This window comes from Polypterus senegalus, chromosome 2 (genome assembly GCF_016835505.1).
Source record: "Polypterus senegalus isolate Bchr_013 chromosome 2, ASM1683550v1, whole genome shotgun sequence".
NCBI lineage: Eukaryota > Metazoa > Chordata > Cladistia > Polypteriformes > Polypteridae > Polypterus > Polypterus senegalus.
The window spans coordinates 32,780,828-32,802,105 of record NC_053155.1 but is presented as its reverse complement, the minus strand read 5'-3'; the positions used below and the strand labels follow the sequence as shown (position 1 = coordinate 32,802,105).

Here is a 21,278-nt window from a genome sequence, read left to right as displayed (position 1 = left end):
TAGATATTTTAGTCCCCATGTAAACTGGATTCAAGGAATAAACTTGGAGCTAGGGTGGGATGCTACACCATAACAGGACCTAATCAGAAAACCATCCACACTCCCTCATACCAGGCCAATTTATGGTCACCAGGAAATCCAACTGGAGAAAAGGCAAAAAAAAAAAAAATGAATCAGAAAAGCATGCAATATGCAGTGATAGTATAGAATGCCAGTATATTTTCTGAGAACATGTAAAGGAAATAATTATCTAAAGCAGTACTGGTTCGAAGGATGTCAGACTAGTTTGATCAAGAATCTGTGTGCTTTCATTCCACTTCTAAATATTTTATTGTCACCAGGTTGATTTGGAAGGTCCACCCACCCATTTTGTCCACCTACATTTTAAATCCAAGGGTTGTAAGGAGCAGGTAGCATTGAAAGCAAAATGGGTTCTCTTAATGGATTAGATACTTTTCTGAGATAGAATTCAGACTGAAACAATTAGTCAATAGTTAGCTAGTATCCTGACCTCTTAATTATACAATTTCCACACAAATAATCACATTCAAAGTAAGCTATGGTAATAATTTACTTTTTTTTTAATTCAATGTTTTATTGCCAAAACATACATGTTTAAACAGGTGACCTGGCCCATATCTGAACCCAGCCTCCTAGCGCTGTGAGGCAACATTTAGTAACCTCTGCCACCAACCATTCCTTAATTTCAAAGTGCCCTTTTCTAATACTGAATGGAAAATTGTTACTGTATTTTAAAATTATGTAACCATCTTGAAACATTTGTCATTTTCATACACTGTACAATTTCAGATTTGCAGAGGTGCTACTTAATTAAATGTTTTGCTTTCCATTTTACAGGGCCATTAATTAAAACTGAAGTGCATGCAAACAGCAGTTTCATCCTTACGGTTAAGCCCTCATCATGCTGACAGACCTCCTAAAGATTTTCAGTCGTAGTCTTCATTTATATATGCTTACTGAGTCATGGACATTTACTGCATGTTGCTATGATCTTAAGTTGTGTATTGTGACATTCCCACTGACTCAGGATGAATCCAGAGTGCTGCATCTGTTATGTCAGAGTGGTAAAAACTGTACGACCAGGCCATCATATGTGCAGAAAAAATAATGTTTTATTATGTGTATAACTGTTTTCCATTGGTATATTTTACAGAAAGATAAAAATGCTCGCCCTCTGTCTCTGTCGGGTCATGTTGGATTTGACAGCTTACCCGATCAGTTGGTCAACAAATCCACAAATCAAGGATTCTGTTTCAATATTCTTTGTGTTGGTAAGAGTTGTTTGTTACCTTCTTTATTATGTAGTGTTGAGTCTGTCTATCTATCTATCTATCTATCTATCTATCTATCTATCTATCTATCTATCTATCTATCTATCTATCTATCTATCTATCTATCTATCTATCTATCTATCTATCTATCTATCTATCTATCTATCTATGTTTTTCTTATTCAGTACCTCTATTATAAACCACATTTCATATATATTTAGCTTTCTGTATAGCTTCTTTCACCTATATATCAATCTGTCTTTTATATAGCTTATGTCTACATCATATAGACATATTTGTCTCTATCTTTTTATTTACATTATACAGTATAGTACCTTTTATATTCATGTAACCACCTTTCTTGTCTGGAAAGAAAGTATGCTGTAGCAGGTCTTGATTAAATGTGTTAAATGTGCTTTGTAAAACATTAGTACTGCATGCTGGCACTGAAGTAGCTCAGCACCTTACAGCTCAAAGGGAAAAATATTATGTATTATCAATAATTCATTTTTTTTATACCGTACACTATTTTTTGTTAAAGTGGCATAAACCTTCCTAGATGTAAGTCATCTCTTCTTAGAGCTTCTGAATTAATCTTGAAAATTATTTAACAACTCAAACCTTGTGGAGTGGACCAGATAATTAACATTGTAGTGATCACAGATCTATTAAATGCTTATGAGAAGTATTCATCCCCTTGGAAGTTTTCACATTTTATTTTGTAGGTGAAACTGAACCACAGTAGACTTAATTTGGCTTTTGTGGTGTTGATCTGCACTGATGAAACAAGTCTTTAATGTCAAAGTAAAAACCGATCTCTACAAAGTAGTCTAAACTAACTACAAATATAAAAGGCAACATAATTGAACTGATAAGTATTCACCCCGCTTCAGGTCAGTATTTAGTAAATGCACCTTTCACAGCCATGACAGCTTTTAGTATATGTGCACAGATATCTCTCTATCAGTTTTGCACATCTATATGGCTATATTTTCCTCCATAATTCTTTACAAAACAGCTCAAGCATCTGTCCTGCTGCATGCAGAAGATAAGTGAACAGTCTTTTTCAAGTGTAGCCACAAATTCTCACTTCAATTGAGATCAAAACTCAAACTTGGCAACTTCTTGACATATTTTTTTTTTTTAAGCCATTCTTGCATAGCTTTGGATTTCTGTTTGGGGTCATTGTCTTGCTGGAAAACAAATGTTCTCCCGAGGCATGGGTTTCTAGCAGACTTCATCAGGTTTTTCTTTTAGGATTTCCTTAATTTGCTGCATTCATTGTACCCTTGCAAGCCTTCCAGGGTCTATCCTCAAAGCAGGATGTTGCCTTCACCTTGCTTTATGGTGCTGATGGTGTGTTTCTGGTAATGTATAGTGTGTGGCTTATGCCAAACATGGCATTTAGTCTCATGGTCATAAAGGTCAATTTTGGTGTCATCAAGACCATAGAACTGTTTTCCAACTGGCTTTAAAGTCTCCTATGTACATTCTGACAAAAGTGCATTTTTATTATTCTTGACATTCTCATTGCTACTCTACCATAAAGCTGTGACTGGAGAAGCACCCAGGCAATTGTGTTGTCTACTCTGACAAATGTAGCTTGTAACGCCTTCAAAATTCTCAAAGGTGTACTTGCACAATCGCTCAGGTTTTGTGGATGTGTGCTGTAGGCTGAATTATAGCCTTAATGATTGACTTAACTGGACTCCAAGGCATATTCAGTGACTTGCATATTTTCTCTCCATTCTCTGACTTTTGGTTTTCAGTCCCCTTTTTTATTGAGTTGCTTAGGGTATTCTTGGTGTGAACACTTCAATCATGTCTCCTCTTAATCTTCTTTTGCTTAAACGGAAAAAGACTCCCCTCTTTTAATCTTCCCTCATAACTCATTCCCTGTAGCCCTGGAATCAGCCTAGTTGCTCTTCTCTGGAACTTTTCTACCACTGCTATGTCCTTTCTGTAGCCTGGAGACCAAAACTGCACACATTATTCCAGATGAGGCCTCACCAGTGTGTTATAAAGCTTGAGCAGAACCTCCTGTGACTTGTACTCCACACATCAGGGCGCTATATAACCTGACATTTTGTTAGCCTTCTTAATGGCTTCTGAACACTGTCTGGAAGTTATCATCATTGTGAAGGTTAGGCCACCATACATACTTACCACAAGTTTGACTTTCCAGATCAGGTACATTTAGACTATAATCAATTGAAATCCCAGACATGTGATCTCCATTGAACTAATTATAGGACTTCTAAATCCAATTGCCTGCACCACTCATAATTTAGGGGTGACATATTAAAGAGGGTGAATACTAAAATGATCAATTATTTTGTAGTTTATATTTGTAGTTCATTTAGAACACTTAGCAGAGATCTATTTTCACTTTGACATTAAAGGGTCCTTTACTGTTGGTCAGTATCAAAAAGGATAAATTAAATCCACTGAAATTCAATATTTAGCAGTAAAATGTGAAAACTTCTTTGTGGAGTGAATACATTTCATAGGCACTATATATCTGTGGACAAAGGACATGTAACCATCTGCATAGTGGCTAAAAGCTACAGAACCAGAGTTGTAAGCACTTAACTTTATCTTTGGTTATACTTTTTTTAATCTTATCTTTGATCATCATTACTTAATAGTATTCTTTTGTAGAAAAATATTACTTTCTTATTACTTTAAACTATTGCATAATATTACTTTCTTAAACCCATTTAATCCAGTTCTGGGGTGCAGGGTGTGCCTTTTTCAGTTGCATTGGGCACAAGGCAGAAACCATCCTTAGAGAAGGCAACAATCCAGTACAGGGCTCATTCTCTCTCACACACAGACACAGATATTTAAGAGTCATCAGTTAACCTAACACTCATGTCTTTATGGTGTATGAGGAAAATCATTGTACATACAGAAAACCCTTGTATAGACTTCAGAAGGAACATTCAAACCCAACATACTGGAGCTATTAGCAAACAGCACCATGCTGCCACTTTATATTTTGTTTTCAGTTTTCTTGATTTTTGAATTCTTCGTTGCTTATCATAATATTTGCGTTTGTGCTTTTACCCAAAGTTTCAAGTAGTGTACTCCAGTGGTAGCAAAGGCACCCAAATCTATTTTTGTAGCCATTTCACTCTTCCCCTTGGAAGTGACCACGTACTGAAGTAAGGGTATGGCCCTCAGTAACAGGCTGTAAGTCATAATGTCAGTGCAACACTAGGGCAGTCCTGCATAATCCAAAAAACTTGGAAGCTGTAAAACTTTCCAAAGTGCAACGTGGTGAGTGTGTTTAGGTCATTGAAAAATGTCATATTTTTCAAGTTCTTACCACAGCTGTGCTTATCATCATTGTAATACTCACTGGGGTATAAAAGGAAATCTCTTTTCTGCAGTACTGCACAGTGAAATGCCCACCAATGTCCATTCTTCAACCAGCCCATTAAAGTGGTTCTTTTTACAACATTTAGATATAGTCTCCTTTTTTGATTACGGATGTGACACTCTGCTGTGACAAAAGGGCAAATATATTTTTGCACAAAAAGTAGAACTGATACTGATCAAAGAAGTAAGATGAATTGGTCTTCATCGACATAGAAGTCTGCTTTTGTTGTTTTGGAGTTGAAAGTTTTTGTTACAATGAAAGTTTTGCGAAAAACATCTGGAATTTACTATGTTTTCCTTTTTCATGTTACTGTTTAGGTGAAACTGGTATTGGGAAGTCAACACTAATGGATACCTTGTTTAATACCAGCTTTGAGAACTTTGAATCTTCGCATTTTGAACCTAAAGTTAAGTTGAGAGCTCAAACGTACGAACTTAACGAGAGCAACGTCAGACTGAAACTGACAATCGTCAACACAGTGGGATTTGGAGACCAAATGAATAAACAGCAAAGGCAAGTGTCTAATTTGTCACAAGCATTGGAAGATACACTTGTGTTTGTGTTTTGATAAAATGAAATGGCATCCATTGTTCCAAAGACATCAACAACAACAACAACAACATCTATTTATATAGCACATTTTCATACAAAAAAATGTAGCTCAAAGTTCTTTACAAAATGAAGAATAGAAAAATAAAAGACACAGTAAGAAAACAAAATAAGTCAACATTAATTAACATAGAATAAGTAAGGTCCAATGGCCAGGGTGGACAGAAAAAACAAACAAAAAATAAACTCCAGACGGCTGGAGAAAAAAAAAAAATCTGCAGGGATTCCAGACCATGAGACCGCCCAGTCCCCTCTGGGCAATCTACCTAACAAGACATGCCACTTTCAGGGATGTATTTTCTAGAAAATAATTTGTCTGGTAAAAGGTGGCACAGCGGATAGCACTGCTGCGTCCCAGGTCCAGTGTCCTTGGTATGAGTTGGACACCAGGTCATTGTCTGTGTGAAGTTTGCATGATCTTCACGTGTTTGTATGGATTTTCCTCCTACATCTACAAGCATGTGCAGATTAGTTTAAGCTGTGGTTTTAAATTGACCCCATGTGTTTGTGTGTGTGTGTTTGAGAGAGAGAGGGTGAGTAAGTGAGTGAGACCTACGAATAACTGGCACACTATTCACAGTTGCTGGGATGAGTTGTGGTCCACTGTGACATTGGATTGAATTACAAGCGTTTGAGAATGTTGTGCTTGATAAAGACAGCTTTGATTTCCCATTACAAAGATAACTTTCTGAAATATTTTATTGTCTTAAATAAAATCTTTTTTTTCAGTAAGTTCTGTTTGTTTTGTTTTGCAATCTTAAGGCAAATATAATTTCAAAGTGACAGACAAGCATTTTACTGCGGCCTCTAAAAAATGTGCCTAACCACACATGTTGTCAGGATTGAAGTGGATTTATAGCTGTGATCTCTGGCTTTACTGGAATGCAGACTTCATTTCCCCCAGGATACAAGAGCAAATTTCCTTGGATATCAGCAATGCTTGGTCACAACTGTGTGGCAGTAGAGCTGTTTCACTTGGGAAAATGTAACAACCCCGAAAGGATAGTTCTCTTATTGCAAGAGTCTTAAAATGACAAGATTAGATCACACAAGATTACAAACAGGAAACTGGCAAAAAATAATTTTATTTATTTCTTGTTTCCTAGCTACCAGCCTGTGGTCGACTACATTGATGCCCAGTTCGAGTCGTATCTACAAGAGGAGTTGAAGATTAAACGCTCTCTATACAATTACCATGATTCACGCATCCACGTGTGCTTGTATTTCATTTCACCCACTGGTCATTCTCTTAAGTCTTTGGATTTAGTGACCATGAAGAAGCTTGATAGCAAGGTAAGACTAACTGACAGAAAGGGATCTAATGGGTGAAAGGCTACTTTAAAAAATTGACTCATTTTTACTTAATTTATAATCAGTTGATCCCATAAAAGAATGCTTTACCCAGACATGATATTTTTTGTATCTGTTAGTTACCCTGCATTGTTTGTAATAATTTCTAATCTCATATTTTCATGGAGAATTGAGATAACAAACTTTTGATACAGCATATTTTAATGGGCCCCAAAACTGAATTACAGAAATCAATACCAAAACATCAATGAAAAAGTGTCAAAATACGCTTAGATAGGGTAAACTTTAAAAATCCCATAGGAAAATTAAGATGCATACAGCAGCAGAAACTTAAAAACAAGTATACTGACTCATAGGACAGATAATACAGCCAATCAATTAGTAAGTAAGTAAATAAAATTAATAAGTACATTGGCCAATTAGCCTGCATCTTAAAGTGTTTCAAGAGAGTGCCCTCTGAAGGGATTGGAGGGGATTTTTCATGATGGCGTCCAATTTTGCCATACTCATCTTTTCCACAAAGGCTTCCAGTCTGTCCAGGGTTCACCTTGTGATGAAGCAGGCTTTCCTGATAAGTTTGTTCAGTCCTTGTGCTGCTCTTGCTTCATTATCCAAATGTTAAATGTCCAGTTGTGCTCAAAAGGTCTCAATTGTATGAATTTTTGCTTAAATATGAAATATCGATAAATAAAGCAGGTCCAGAAAACACACTCGTTCACAAAAGTGAAGCCCTCTCAAACCAGACTGACCTTTTGAACAGAAGGCCCTACTCCGCCCTCATTCATTGGTCATTCCATTTTTGTACATAATGGTAAGGCACATCTGCAATTCTTCAGGATTATTCATAAGCGGTTTGTGAAGCTGCAGTGGTGTGTTGACCTGCTTAAAGAAGTATCTCGAATATGCAAAAATATGAGACATACTTTCCATATGATATTTCTTGGTTTATTTCTCTTTTGGTTAACACAGATTTAGAAATGTTGATATTATGTGAAGCACCATGTTAACCAGTGAATGAGGTATTAAGTGTACAGTATTTTCTGAAGATCATCTCAAGTTCTGAGCTCCACTGCTTTGTTTCTTGTTGAGGAGGCACCTAAACATTATACTAGTGACCAGAACAACAACAACATTTATTTATATAGCACATTTTCATAAAAAAAATGTAGTTCAAAGTGCTTTACCAAATGAAGAATAGCAAAATAGAAGACACAATAAAAAATAAAAAGAATAAAAATAAAAAGAAGATAAATCAAAAGTGGTCAAAAGCCAGACAAAGTTCGAAATCATAAAAACAGTCAATATCTTTCTTCTAAAATGCAAGTCGGAAATCTTAGCTGGAAAAAGTCAAAGCAAATATGTGAAATCGGAGTTTTAGTAAAGCAGACAGTAATAAACGGGATTTGTTTTGGTTTTATCCACAAACTTGGGTAATTAGGAAATGCACAGTGCTGACCTTTTAAACTGTTGCATACAATAGGTGAAACTAGGCTCTGCACACTCTTGCTACCCAGGGATAACTAAAACCATATACTGTACAAACATGGCAGCGCCAGAAATAAACAATAATGGTGTAGTACTAAAATAACTATTTTTTAATGTTCTTTAATACATTTCAGATATTTTTTTTTAAATAAGAGAAGTGAATTTCTCGTAATTCATAACCCTCAATACAGGAACAGAGACACTAGAAAGAGGATAAAAAAATGAGTATTATTTAAAGGTTACAAAGAACAGCTTTAAATAAATGTGTTTAACAAAGCTGGAGTTTACCTGAACGTGTGCTTAGTCCATTTCTAAACACTCAACATTGTTGTTGTGTTAATTAGCATGAACTATAGGGGCCTGTGAATCGAAACCTATCTGACTAGTAAGATAAAACAAAGGCTACATAAATATTTATTTATGTAACCTTCTTTGTTTCTTGTTTATGTTTAATCATGTAGTCCACACAGGCTAGTGTTACTTTTTAACTTAAGAAATACATTTAGACTAAAGTACAGTGGCAAGAAAAACCCTTTGGAATGATCAGATTTTCTGTGCTAACTGGTCATTAAATGTGATTTGCTCTTAATAATGTCACAAGTATAGACAAACAACAATATACTTAAGAAGAAAAAACAGAAACACTCATGATATTTAATGTCTTTATTGAATATATCCAAAATTTCAGTGTGCTGTGAAAAAATAAGTGACCTCTTAGATTTAATAACTGGTAACAATATTTAATATTGCTGATTTAATATTTGGTAACAATAACCTTTACAAGCACTTTCAATAGTTGCGGATCAGCCCTACACAACATTCTGGAGGAATTCTGGACCATTCTACCTTGGGGAGCTGTTTCAGTTCAGGTATATTCTTAGTGTGTCTGGCGTGAACAGTTCTCTTGATGTAATTTCACAGCATATCTATTGGGTTAAGGTTTTGGCTCTGACCGGGATACTTCAAAAAAGCCAAATTAACTTTTTTTGAATCCATTCTGTAGTAGATTTACTTTGATGTTTAGGGTCATTGTCCTGTAGAATACCTTGATAAACTTGGGGATTCATATTCCCCTCTATGGCTGTAAGCTGTCCATGCTCTAAGGCAGCAAAACTGCCCCAAACACTAAATATGGAGACCCATTATAATAACTAATAAATATATTGAGTTGATACCCAAATGTTAGATAAAACATTAAAAGCTCATATTACAGCAGTTTGTGAGACTTAAGGACTGTGTTTATGATACGGATGTGAGCAACAATGGAGCACCACAAGGAACAGTTCTATCTACTTTTCTCTTTACTCTTTATACCCTGACTATAAATATAACTGCAGGTCATGTCACTTGCAGAAATTCTCAGATGATCTGCAGTAATGGGGTTTATTGACTAGGGGAACAAGGCAGAGGAGAGGAATCAGTTAGAGAACTTTTGTTCCTGGTGCAAAGAGAATTTTTTGCACCTTAACATCAGCAAAACCAAGGAGCTGGTTATTGACTTTAACAGCACCAAAGAGCTTCTATGTCTGGTCACTATTAAAGGAGTAACTGTGTCATAGCATGCAGAGCAGGCTCTTTTTTAATTAGGAGACTGCATTCCTTTAATGTGAGTAGTGATATCTTTCACATCTTCTGCAACTCTGTGATGTTCAGTGTGATTTTCTACACTGTAGTGTGTTGGGCTGGTAACATCACTTCAAGAGAGAACCACCAAATTAACAAGCTAATTAAAAGGGCAAGTTCAGTAATGGGCCAAACTCTGGACCCCCTGGAGGCTGTAGCAAAGGAGAGAATTCAAACAAAACTTTATGAACAATGCTGCACATCCTCTCACACAGAGGACTTCCAGCCAACAAATTATTTAGTACTACTCAGACCTCTTTATAGCAACAGCAGTATACAAGCATAATGGTGGACTGAGACTGGGACCGCCAAGTCAATGGTTTTCTTTCTTTTTAGTCATTCCGGTGTGCATTTAGACCATATTGTGAATATCCTCTCTATCTCTAGCTTTATCTCTCTGAAAAAAACCTTTTTCAGCAACTAATAAAAATTGAAGTTAAGCATCATTATTAATAAATGACACCTCTCTTAATACACATTAGTAAGTCATCATTAATTATACAAAATATTTATATTTTCTGTTAGTCTTCCATTGTAATTCAAAGTTTTCACAAACATGGTACTACGTTGGTTAAACCATACAAAGAATAAGTTAAAGTTGGTTGCCTACTTTTGTCACCTTTAGGGTGACCACTGTTGCCCCAGGTTTGTTGAAGTTGAGAACAGGTTTAATATGATGCTGTGAACTAAACTCGAATGCAAAGTTTGCTGCTGCTTAAGGTGGGGGCACAAGTTACACAGTTTGAACTCCTGTTAGTTGCTACTTTCAGTTCATTGAAACTGACCCAATTAGCTCAAAATGGAGTTTTGGGGCATCAATGGCAATTGTATGCAATTCAGATGTAAGGCAAGAAACAACTGCAAACTAAACATGTGTGTCAAAGGGCACACACACACCGCATTCATTCATAGAGTTTAGTGTTTTTAGTTAACTTTGAATGTCTTTAGGATTTGAATCACTCTAGAAGGTAGTAATAGTAGTAATAATAATAATAATAATTATAATATATTTTATGGATGTAGCACGCCACGCTCAAATAAATTAAAGTCATGTTTTAATTGAAACTGTCCATAAGTCTTTTAATGATATAGAATGTACAGTGTCTTTTTTTCAACCACAATATAAATATACATCACATTTCTAGTTGACTGTTCATTATCATGTAGTTATATAGAAAATTCTAATACCTTTACTGTATGTAGTTCATTACGTACATTGAATACAGTTCAACATACTTTACTCGGGAAAACCACAGTCAATCATTACATATTGATACTTATCAATATGTGTTAATATATGTGTAGATTGAAACAAATAATAGTAACATGACATTGAAGTAGCAATAAAAATAATAAAATACAACAAAATGTAAAAGTGTAGCATGCAGAATAACTGAAAAGTTGCTAAAAAGATTACAAACATAAGTAAACCATGGAGAAAATAAACATTTAGTAGTCTCTGGCAGAATGTTTGAAGTGTCTGGCTAAAAAAAAAGGTAGTTGCACACCCCATCTCTGAATAATCTATAATGCACCTTGAGAAAGGCCTGGGCTGTCATGGGAGTGTCGCTTGAAGGGTAGCCAACAAAATTTAATTAACAAAATAGCTACAACAAATTTCATTTGCTACTTGTGTAATGCCTTTCTGTACATTCAGCACATAGAAATGTCCTAAAGTGTAAGAAGGACATGTCATGTAGCAGCAGGGTTTAGTGGGTGGGTTGTGGTCTCACTCTTTGCTGCAGCTTATAATGACAAATTTGGGCACTGTCCAGTTTGTGTTAGTTAGTTAAGCAGTTTGCGCAATCTGTGCTTCAGTCAAACTTGTCCAGTCAGTGACCTCATTGAGCAACAAATGAGATATCCCAGCTTAGAATAAAATATTTAGTGCTAGAGCTCAATGTGGATTAGGGTCATACAGTATGTGTTGCCTGGACACCTTGGCTGCAAGCACATAAATTGCGTTCATGCTTTATTAAACAAATGAGTCCCTTGTGTCTTTTGCAAATGCATCAATGCAAGGACAATGCCATGAATGTTGCGTGCTGAGCGGAGAGCATTATACTCCTGATTATAGACACCTCTCTCCCTATTCATCTGTTTGCTATTCATTGCCAGACTACTTTGTCAGCATTTATTCTAGAAGAGCTATCTACTTAGAGCCGGTGTTTGTCTAATTACTAAGGCAGCTTATAATATCTGACATTTAGTCCAAGCCAAATGAGTTTTGTTGTCCTTGTGTTGTTGAAATATTGCAGTAGATAGCAGAATATAATTTTCTTGTTTCAGTGGTTTTTAATGAGAGAGATGTGTACAAGATTCACATGCATGCAGATATTTTACTCTGTACTAAAATCACATATTTTGTTCTACTGGTGAAAATGATCCTGGGCATGAAACATAATCTGAATGATCATTGCTGCCACAAGCACTCAAAATTGTCTAAAAGTTATTTAAGTCAAATTTGTCCGGATGTTTGAATTCAGCATCATCATACTATGTCCTCAGTAAACAGTTAATGTCCGTTGAAGGCTTCAGAATACTCCCCATACCCCTTCTGGAAGCAAAATAGTGAAGGAGAATAATGATTAGTCTAATCTGTTACCATCTCAGAGTGGACCTGGTGTTGGACTAGTTCCCTACCCAGGCCTGTTTCTGATGTTGCACCCAGTGCTGCCAAGATAGGCTCCAGCTCACTAAAAACCTTGAATTGGAATAAGTGGATTTGAGAGAAGATGTCATTACATTTCAACTTTTGATAATGTACTGCATTTAAATTGCAGCCCCCACATCTCCATCATAGTTAAGTTAGTGTCCATTTACTGCAGGTGGACAGTAGTAAAGAAACAACTTCTAAACACCAATGTTGAGCTCATCCAAAAAGATTAAAAGATCTTCTCACTCCCAAGTTTGATTGCAAAATATCACTGGAGGTTCCTGCCTCTGTCCTTCCATATGCCATACCACTTCAGAACAGGTCATCTACCTTTTATTTTAAGCTAAGCATGTATGGCCCCAGCCACACTTGGATAGGAGACCTTCTAGGAAAGATCTTGAGTTGCTGCTGGAAGAGGCCAGTTGCTTACCCTTTTGTCTGAAGGTAGATCCCAATGCCCCAGTGTAATGATAGGGACACTGTGCTGTAAATATGGTACCGTCCTTCTGATGAGACATAAAACTGAGGTCTGTGGTCATAAAAAATCCCTGCGTATCTTTCGTAAAGAATATGGTGTTTCCCAATGTCCCGGCTAAATTGACCACCATGGCCTAGTCATTCCAGCCCCCTAATCATACCCTGTCTCTAATTGCCTATCTCTCTTTCTCCACTTCATTCCTACCTTAATGGCTGCCGTTGCCTCATCCAGGTGGATGCTATACATTAGTAGTGGTGGTTGAAGTGGCTCCCCACTCACTGAAATGCTTTGAGTAGTAAGAAAAGCGTTATATAAATGTAAAGAATTATTATCATTAATGATGTTAGCCTGAGGTGAACATACTGTAATAATGTATTTTTAGTTTTGCCCAATTCTACTGTATATGAAACGGCAGAAGTTAAAACCATCTATTTTTTTTTTAAACTTAATTGCTAGCAGGTCATCTACACCACGTGACCCTAGAGAATTCATATACCCATTATGCCACGTTCCTGTAAGTATTTTATATGCTTATATGATTCACAATGTTGTGAAAAAGTATTTGCCCCTACCTAATAGTCTTTTTTTGTACATATTTTATGCAACGAATGCCTTAGAACTATAGACAAACTGCAATAGTAGAGAATTGAGAGTGAATCTGAACACACAGTACACCTTTTAAATAATTTCTTTATGCAAAGAACAATATTATTGAAGATTATTATATAAGATCATCCAGATGTGCATGACGAGCACTGATGTTAATATTTGGATAGCAGAAGCTTGCACCTTTTCACTCTCGCAAGAATCCCATTTTTTGTCAGTCTCTATTTTATTGTGGAGTCATGAACCCTGACCTTAGCTGAAGCTACAGAGGCCTGCAGTTGTTTGGATGATCTTCTGGGGTCCTCTATGACCTTGTGAATGAGTTGTCTCTGTGCCTTTGGTGTAATTTTGACCAGTCTTTTTTTGGAAGATTATAAAATGGGGAAATATGCATTTAAGCTTATAAAAGCTGGTGTGTGTAAAATAACCTACAGTGTCCTCCTTGTTAGGCCAACCTATCTAGAACCAGTGCAGTTTGCCTGTCGACCACAGACTGAGGCGGAGGAAGCAATTATCTCTCTGCTCCACAAGGATTATTCTCACCTGGGCATGGCTGGCAGCACTGTGGGGATGATATATTTTGATTTATCCAGTGCCTTCACTACCATTCAACCATCCCTAATTAAGGTGTGAACGGAGAAATGCATTTGGATGAGCCTGTGGTATCCTGGATAATGAACTATCTGTCGGGCAGATCGCAGTTTGTGAGACTCGAGGACCAGGTCTCTGATAGGGATGTGAGCAACACTGGAGCACCATAGGGAACAGTCCTGTCTCCTTCCTTCTTCACCCTGTATACCTCTGACTTGAAGTATAACACTAGGCCATGTCACAGTTGTAAATGATGTGAATGATGTCACTTCCCACATTAGAGGAATGCAGTCTCCCATGGAAAAAGCCTGCTCTGCCTTTTCTTATATGGTTCCTCTGCGTTCCAAGACTAGGCCAACTTCTCATTAATATGGATCGCCAAGTTCATCACCTACACATCCACTTCTTCAATAGTGACCAGACATCGAGGCTCTTTGGTGTTGTGAAATTCAATAACCAGTTCTTTGGTTTTGCTGATATTAAGAAGCAAACAATTCTCATTTCACCAACAAACAAAGTTCTCCACTTGACTCATCTCCTTTGTCTGATCCCCTTTATCAATGCATAATCAGCATAGGGCAAGGTCCATAAAGGTTCATAATGATTGCCAAGCCTTTATTACTGAGCACAATATTGAACTAACAGGCATGTCCAGCGCAGATCCTGGAGGACCTCAGTCGCTGCAAATTTTCATTCCGGTCACTGTGTTAATTAGTAACCAGTTAAAAATGCTAATTTAACAATTTAATTGTAATTTAATTTAATTTAAATTTAATGAATTTCCCTTTGGGATTAATAAAATATCTATCTATCTATCTATCTATCTATCTATCTATCTATCTATCTATCTATCTATCAATGCTTATGCCTTAGTATTGACTTGTTTAATTTTTTTTTCTTTAACTGGCTGCCAAACAGTAAAGAGAGAAAAAAAAGAAGCCAACAGGCGACCAACTAAGAGGTGTCAAACAGTCATGGGAAGACATTTTCACTACCATTGATTTCCTATTTAGGTATTAATGAAGCCTGTTATTTAATTCCGTGGGTTATTAGTATTGTCATTCTGCCACAGCAATCATTCACAGACCTGATTTTCTTGATTCTGAGATCACCATCCAGATATTTTCTGGGACAGAACAGATCAGTGTTTCTCAGACAATTCATGTTGTTTGAAAGACATAGGGACAAATGAGATCTAAGCTATACTAGTCATTTTTTGGCTTGTTCTGCATCTCATTTTTTGTTTTTGTTTGCTTTTTAAATAAGAAATGAAACAATTAAAATGTAAGCCTATTAAAATCAAGGCAACCTAGTGTGTGCTGTTAGCATTAGTTATTGGTTACTAATGGAGAAAGAAGCTGGAATAAAAAACTTGCAGCTACTACAACCCTCCAGAATTGAGTTGAACGTTTTTGTGATACATCATACATAGCATCAACGTTGATTTTAAGCAAAATTGTTCTAAGTGCAGAAGCATGACTCTACTTTGGCTGAGAATGAGTGAATGTGGATGAGTGCATGCGTGTGCCATGAAATAGATGTAAGCCAGACAGAGCTAAAAATGGATAGATGCCTGCACCGTCTGGAGTAAAGATTTTACAAGAGGCAGTTCATTTTTCAAGACCTCAGCCAGCACGGTCTCTCTCTCTCTCTCTCTCTCTCTCTCTCTCTCTCTCTCTCTCTCTCTCTCTCTCTCTCTGACCATTGTTTTCTTTCAGGAAGTAATTTCTTTATTGCAGAGCTTCCTGTTTCCTAACCAATGCTTTCAGACAGATAATACGGATGCTTGTAATTCTTTATAACTTAAGTTTGTCTTAGGGAACACTGGTGCCAAATGTCATTAGTATCACTGTTGTTTTTATAGCAGTCAAACAAGCTGTCACAGTAAATCCTCTTTATATTACCTTTACCTTGCCATCTGTCCAGGCTTCTAAATTTCACTTTCTCCAAAGCCTGGCTCAAGAGCACCTATGAATTTATCCCTCTGTTGAGCTGTTTTCATAAATAACTCTAAACGTTTTTTAATTATTCACAGCCATGCAATACCAGTACATCACATTATAATCATATTGGCAAAGAATTCATTTTAAGTTTTGGTGTCAGTTTGGTCTAAAGATTTGCTGTTTACTAACAAGCAATTGGAGCTCCTCAGATATAAACTATTCAGTTACAGTGAAGTGGAATATTAACATTCTTATGCCGTCTTAATTTAATTCAGAGTCACAGGGAGACTGAGCTTCTCCCCCTTCTGTACTTATACACTCATGCAGGGTCTAGTCCACGTGACCGTCATCATCAAGTCCTTCCATAAGAACCCTGAATACAATGTGGATTGATTGAAATCATTTATGTTAGGTAGAATGCCTAGAGGGGGCTGGGCGGTCTCATGGCCTGGAACCCCTGCACATTTTATTTTTTTCTCCAGCCATCTGGAATTTTTTTTGTTTTTTCTGTCCTCCCTGGCCATCTGACCTTACTTTTATTCTATGTTAATTAGTGTTCTCTTATTTTAATTCTTACTTTGTCTTTTTTTCTCTTTCTTCATCCTGTTAAAGCACTTTGATCTACATTATTTGTATGAAAATGTGCTATATAAATAAATGTTGTTGTTGTATTTTTTTAAAGCTTCATTCTTGTTAATTTAGGAGTTGCATTTTTTTAAATAGAACAGTGGTGTGTGTTATACATCTTGCTTCATTATCCACCAGCACATCCATCTTTTATTCTGGAATAATTTTATCTTCGTCTTTTTTTGTACAATGCACTTCACAGATTTCACAAACTTAATGAATTAACAGTAAATAATTAAACCATGCAACATTCATTAAAGGAATAATACACACAAAAATGATATTTATTAATATTTTATGTAGTTTGTAGTGATCGGTGAAAAATAATTTTAATCTTGTCTTTGCCTGCAGAATGGAGATGACAACAAAAATCCTTGATATCAAATCTTTCAGTCGTATGCTCACAACATTTCACACACATGCATTTTTTTCTAAAATACTGTTAAATAAACCATTTTCATTCACAAGCACTTTTTCCGTGGTGAAACAAGCTCATATGTGCCTAAGTATTTGAATTGTAGAACATGCCTCATTGTAGTATCTCAGGATTGTTCAGTGGCAGTCTATGAAATTGCACAGGTGAATTGACCTTCTGCTTGTTGACATATCTCATATATGCAAAATAATCGGGCATATTCTCTTCCTCATAACATTTTCAGTTGTTTCTCTTTAATTTTTAATCTGTAGTTTTCTGTGTCTCTGCATGTTTTTTCTTCATATCATGTGAAGCACTACTTTTGCAATGAATTATCTTTTACTGGGCTAGACTCCTGACCAATGAATGAGGCTTGGAGGCGGATCTTTAATTCAAATGCTCGAGCATGTCTGAGTCAATTTCATTTTTGTTCACAATAGAATTTTACAAAATTGCTTTATTTAACATTTTAGTAAAAGTATGTGGGTTCGGGAGTTTATGACTAGATGACTTGTTACATGGATTATGTGACAGGAATGGCATGAGGTTGTTTTTTTTTTTTTTTTTTCCATGGACTTTTTAATAGTATTTGCTGTTGTCCAGCATTGACCCCTGTTATATCAGAAATTTTTGTTTTGTCCTTTCTGCCTGGAAACATGAGTTTTAATTTTTTTCTCGTTCATCACTCCAGACTACATGGGGCAAGTAACATACAAAAAATAATAATTTTTGGTCTTCCTCTAATATACACAAATTGCATTAAATACACGGTATGACAAAGTAGTCTCAATGATTCACAAAAACGATGACAATATAAAGTCCTTTTTTAAAATTATATTTTATTAGAGGAAAATAACATTCCATACAATTAAGTCAAACTTATGCAGGAAAGAAAAAAAAACATTCTATATAGTCAAGTTGAACTTAACAAAGTAGAATTCAACCCCCAATCGAAAGTCCATTAAAAGTTAAATACGGGTATAGCCAGTTAAGAAATACAAAGAGGAAAACAGACTTCAGTCAACAGCATTGCTGAAGATAATAAACCTCTGGGGAAGCCTAAGGCCTGTTATAACAAAGTCATGGTTTTGAAAACTTCAGCCAATTGTATGTCTACACCCTTCTGAGAATTCTGGAGCATTATAAGTTTATTCTTTACAATGTATAGGAAAATAAATGATTTCATAATTGAATTCTAATATCTCTGATATTACTTTTCATGGTTAGTAAAGCTAGCTTGGCAATGTTGTCTGTCTGTCTGTCTGTCTATCTATCTATCTATCTATCTATCTATCTATCTATCTATCTATCAGGCATGTCAGTGCTTCCTCCTGGGGCACTTGTTCATATCTGAGAAATATTTATTTATTTATTTGCATATTGATTTTATTATTTGTTCTGTGGGTCTGTATTCTCGTTTCTATGTTTCTGCTGCTGTATACATGTGAATTTCCCCTTTGAAGGAATAAAGTTCATCTAATCTAATGTACAATATGATTATACAAGACCATGGGGAGAACAAGCAAACTATACACAGAGAGACCAGGTTGATTTTGGGTTTGTGGAGCTGTGAGGCTGAATAACAAACAATGGCTCCACCCTGCCATTCCTGATTTAAAAGGGGCTACTTTTAAACAAACTGCTATTAGACAAGTTCACTGTGCCATTGATCCTGTTTTTTCTTTTTCCAACCACTTAATACAGCTGCTGCTTAGTATACGTTCATAGATGAATTGCACCATTTCTAAACTATGTTAAATTCACTAGTTCTCTGAATTGCTTGCCGTTATTTGGTTCTGTTTGTTGTATCTTTCCCGGTTGTCAAGTAATTGAATCGCTCATTTGACTATTACACAGTGTAGGTAGGTTGCCACTAGTGACCAATTATGGTTTTCCTGATGAAGTGCATGTCTCACATGCAGGTGTCAGCATGTTTGGTAGATGGTGTTGTTTAGATAAGGAGGATCACAAAGTAAATACTGAATACGTCTGGAATTGTGAAAATAAAGAGTGCATTCTTGCTTGCCCTAATTTTTAGTGATTATCTTTTCTATTCTTATAATCAATTGTTGGTTATGGGAGCCAAACATCTTTGGTAGATGTCTGATTCCTGCTACTGCAGGGTTAGTTAAGTGAAGCATGCTCTTACCAGCTTGACTATTGATTGTGGGCTAAGTTTCCATTTTATTATAGACTAAATAGTACCTCTAAATTGAAAGGTGCCAAACTCTCATAAAAGTGATCCTGTGACCCTAGCCTACTGTCTCCATCCCAGTCTGATGTTTACTACCATCGCAGGGCATGCCACTATCCGTCCATTACTGAACCTACTAAATCTGGTTAAGAATTGCAGGGGCCAACGTCTGTCTTGGTAGTATTGGATGCAAGGCAGGAATCAGTCTTGGATATGATACCAGACACAGAACTCCATTTCTCTGTAAACACAAAGCAAATCATGACTTTTTACAAAATGGTACTGAAGATGACAGTATATATTATTTATTTTCCACTCAAACTTATTCCACTATACAATCAATGCAGACTGGAGCTTATCTCATTTTTATGTGGAACAAGGCAGAAAAAACTCCGGACAAGGTAGCAGTTTGTCCCAATCTACACTCTTTGGCCCAAAGACATTGTATTATAATTCTTAGAGCAGCTAATGAGAAGGATTTAGGAGTCGTAGCAGACTTAACACTTTCAACTGCCAAATAGTGTTCAGAAGCCATTAAGAAGGCTAACGGAATGTCAGGTTATATGACGCCCTGATGTGTGGAGTACAAGTCTAGGGAGGTTCTGCTCAAGCTTTATAATGCAGTGGTGAGGCCTCATCTGGAGTACTGGGTGCAGTTTTGATCTCCAGGCTACAAAAAGGACATAGTTGTGCTAGAGAAAGTCCAGAGAAGAGCAACTACGCTGATTCCTGGACTTCAGGGGATGAGATATGAGGAACAATTAAAAGAGCTGAGCCTTTTCAGTTTAAGCAAAAGAAGATTAAGGGGAGACATGAAAGAAGTGTTTTAAATTATGACGCAAATTAGTCCAGTGGATCAAGATTTTTACTTGAAAATGAGTTCATCAGGAACACAGGGCCACAGCTGGAAACTTGTAAAGGTTAAATTTCTCACAAACATTAGGGCATTTTTCTTTACACAGAGAACCATAGAGACATGGAATAAGTGACCAAGTAGTGTGTAGTAATAATAATACAAACCGGATTCCAAAAAAGTTGGGACACTATACAAATCGTGAATAAAAACTGAATGCAATGATGTGGAGGTGCCAACTTCTAATATTTTATTCAGAATAGAACATAAATCACGGAACAAAAGTTTAAACTGAGAAAATGTATCATTTTAAGGGAAAAATATGTTGATTCAGAATTTCATGGTGTCAACAAATCCCAAAAAAGTTGGGACAAGGCCATTTTCACCACTGTGTGGCATCTCCCCTTCTTACAACACTCAACAGACGTCTGGGGACCGAGGAGACCAGTTTCTCAAGTTTAGAAATAGGAATGCTCTCCCATTCTTGTCTAATACAGGCCTCTAACTGTTCAATCGTCTTGGGCCTTCTTTGTCGCACCTTCCTCTTTATGATGCGCCAAATGTTCTCTATAGATGAAAGATCTGGACTGCAGACTGGCCATTTCAGTACCCGGATCCTTCTCCTACGCAGCCATGATGTTGTGATTGATGCAGAATGTGGTCTGGCATTATCTTGTTGAAAAATGCGGGGTCTTCCCTGAAAGAGATGACGTCTGGATGGGAGCATATGTTGTTCTAGAACCTGAATATATTTTTCTGCATTGATGGTGCCTTTCCAGACATGCAAGCTGCCCATGCCACACGCACTCATGCAACCCCATACCATCAGAGATGCAGGCTTCTGAACTGAGCGTTGATAACAACTTGGGTTGTCCTTGTCCTCTTTGGTCCGGATGACATGGCGTCCCAGATTTCCAAAAGAACTTTGAATCGTGACTCGTCTGACCACAGAACAGTCTTCCATTTTGCCACACTCCATTTTAAATGATCCCTGGCCCAGTGACAACGCCTGAGCTTGTGAATCTTGCTTAGAAATGGCTTCTTCTTTGTACTGTAGAGTTTCAGCTGGCAACGGCGGATGGCACAGTGGATTGTGTTCACTGACAATGGTTTCTGGAAGTTTTCCTGAGCCCATTCTGTGATTTCCTTTACAGTAGCATTCCTGTTTGTGGTGCAGTGTCGTTTAAGGGCCCGGAGATCACGGGCATCC

At 36.7% G+C, this 21,278-nt stretch overlaps 1 protein-coding gene across 2 annotated transcripts in view; it reads left to right on the top strand.

Moving 5' to 3' along the window:
• Positions 1 to 1,123: 1,123 nt before the first annotated feature.
• Positions 1,124 to 21,278, top strand: part of sept10 (septin 10) — a 58,928-nt gene continuing 38,773 nt past the window's right edge. For both annotated transcript variants that reach the window (XM_039743549.1, XM_039743548.1), the window contains exons 1-3: positions 1,124 to 1,292; positions 4,995 to 5,190; positions 6,393 to 6,579. In XM_039743549.1, the coding sequence (XP_039599483.1) occupies positions 1,139 to 1,292; positions 4,995 to 5,190; positions 6,393 to 6,579 (537 nt within the window). In that variant the 5' untranslated portion in view covers positions 1,124 to 1,138. The remainder of the gene's footprint in view (positions 1,293 to 4,994; positions 5,191 to 6,392; positions 6,580 to 21,278) is intronic.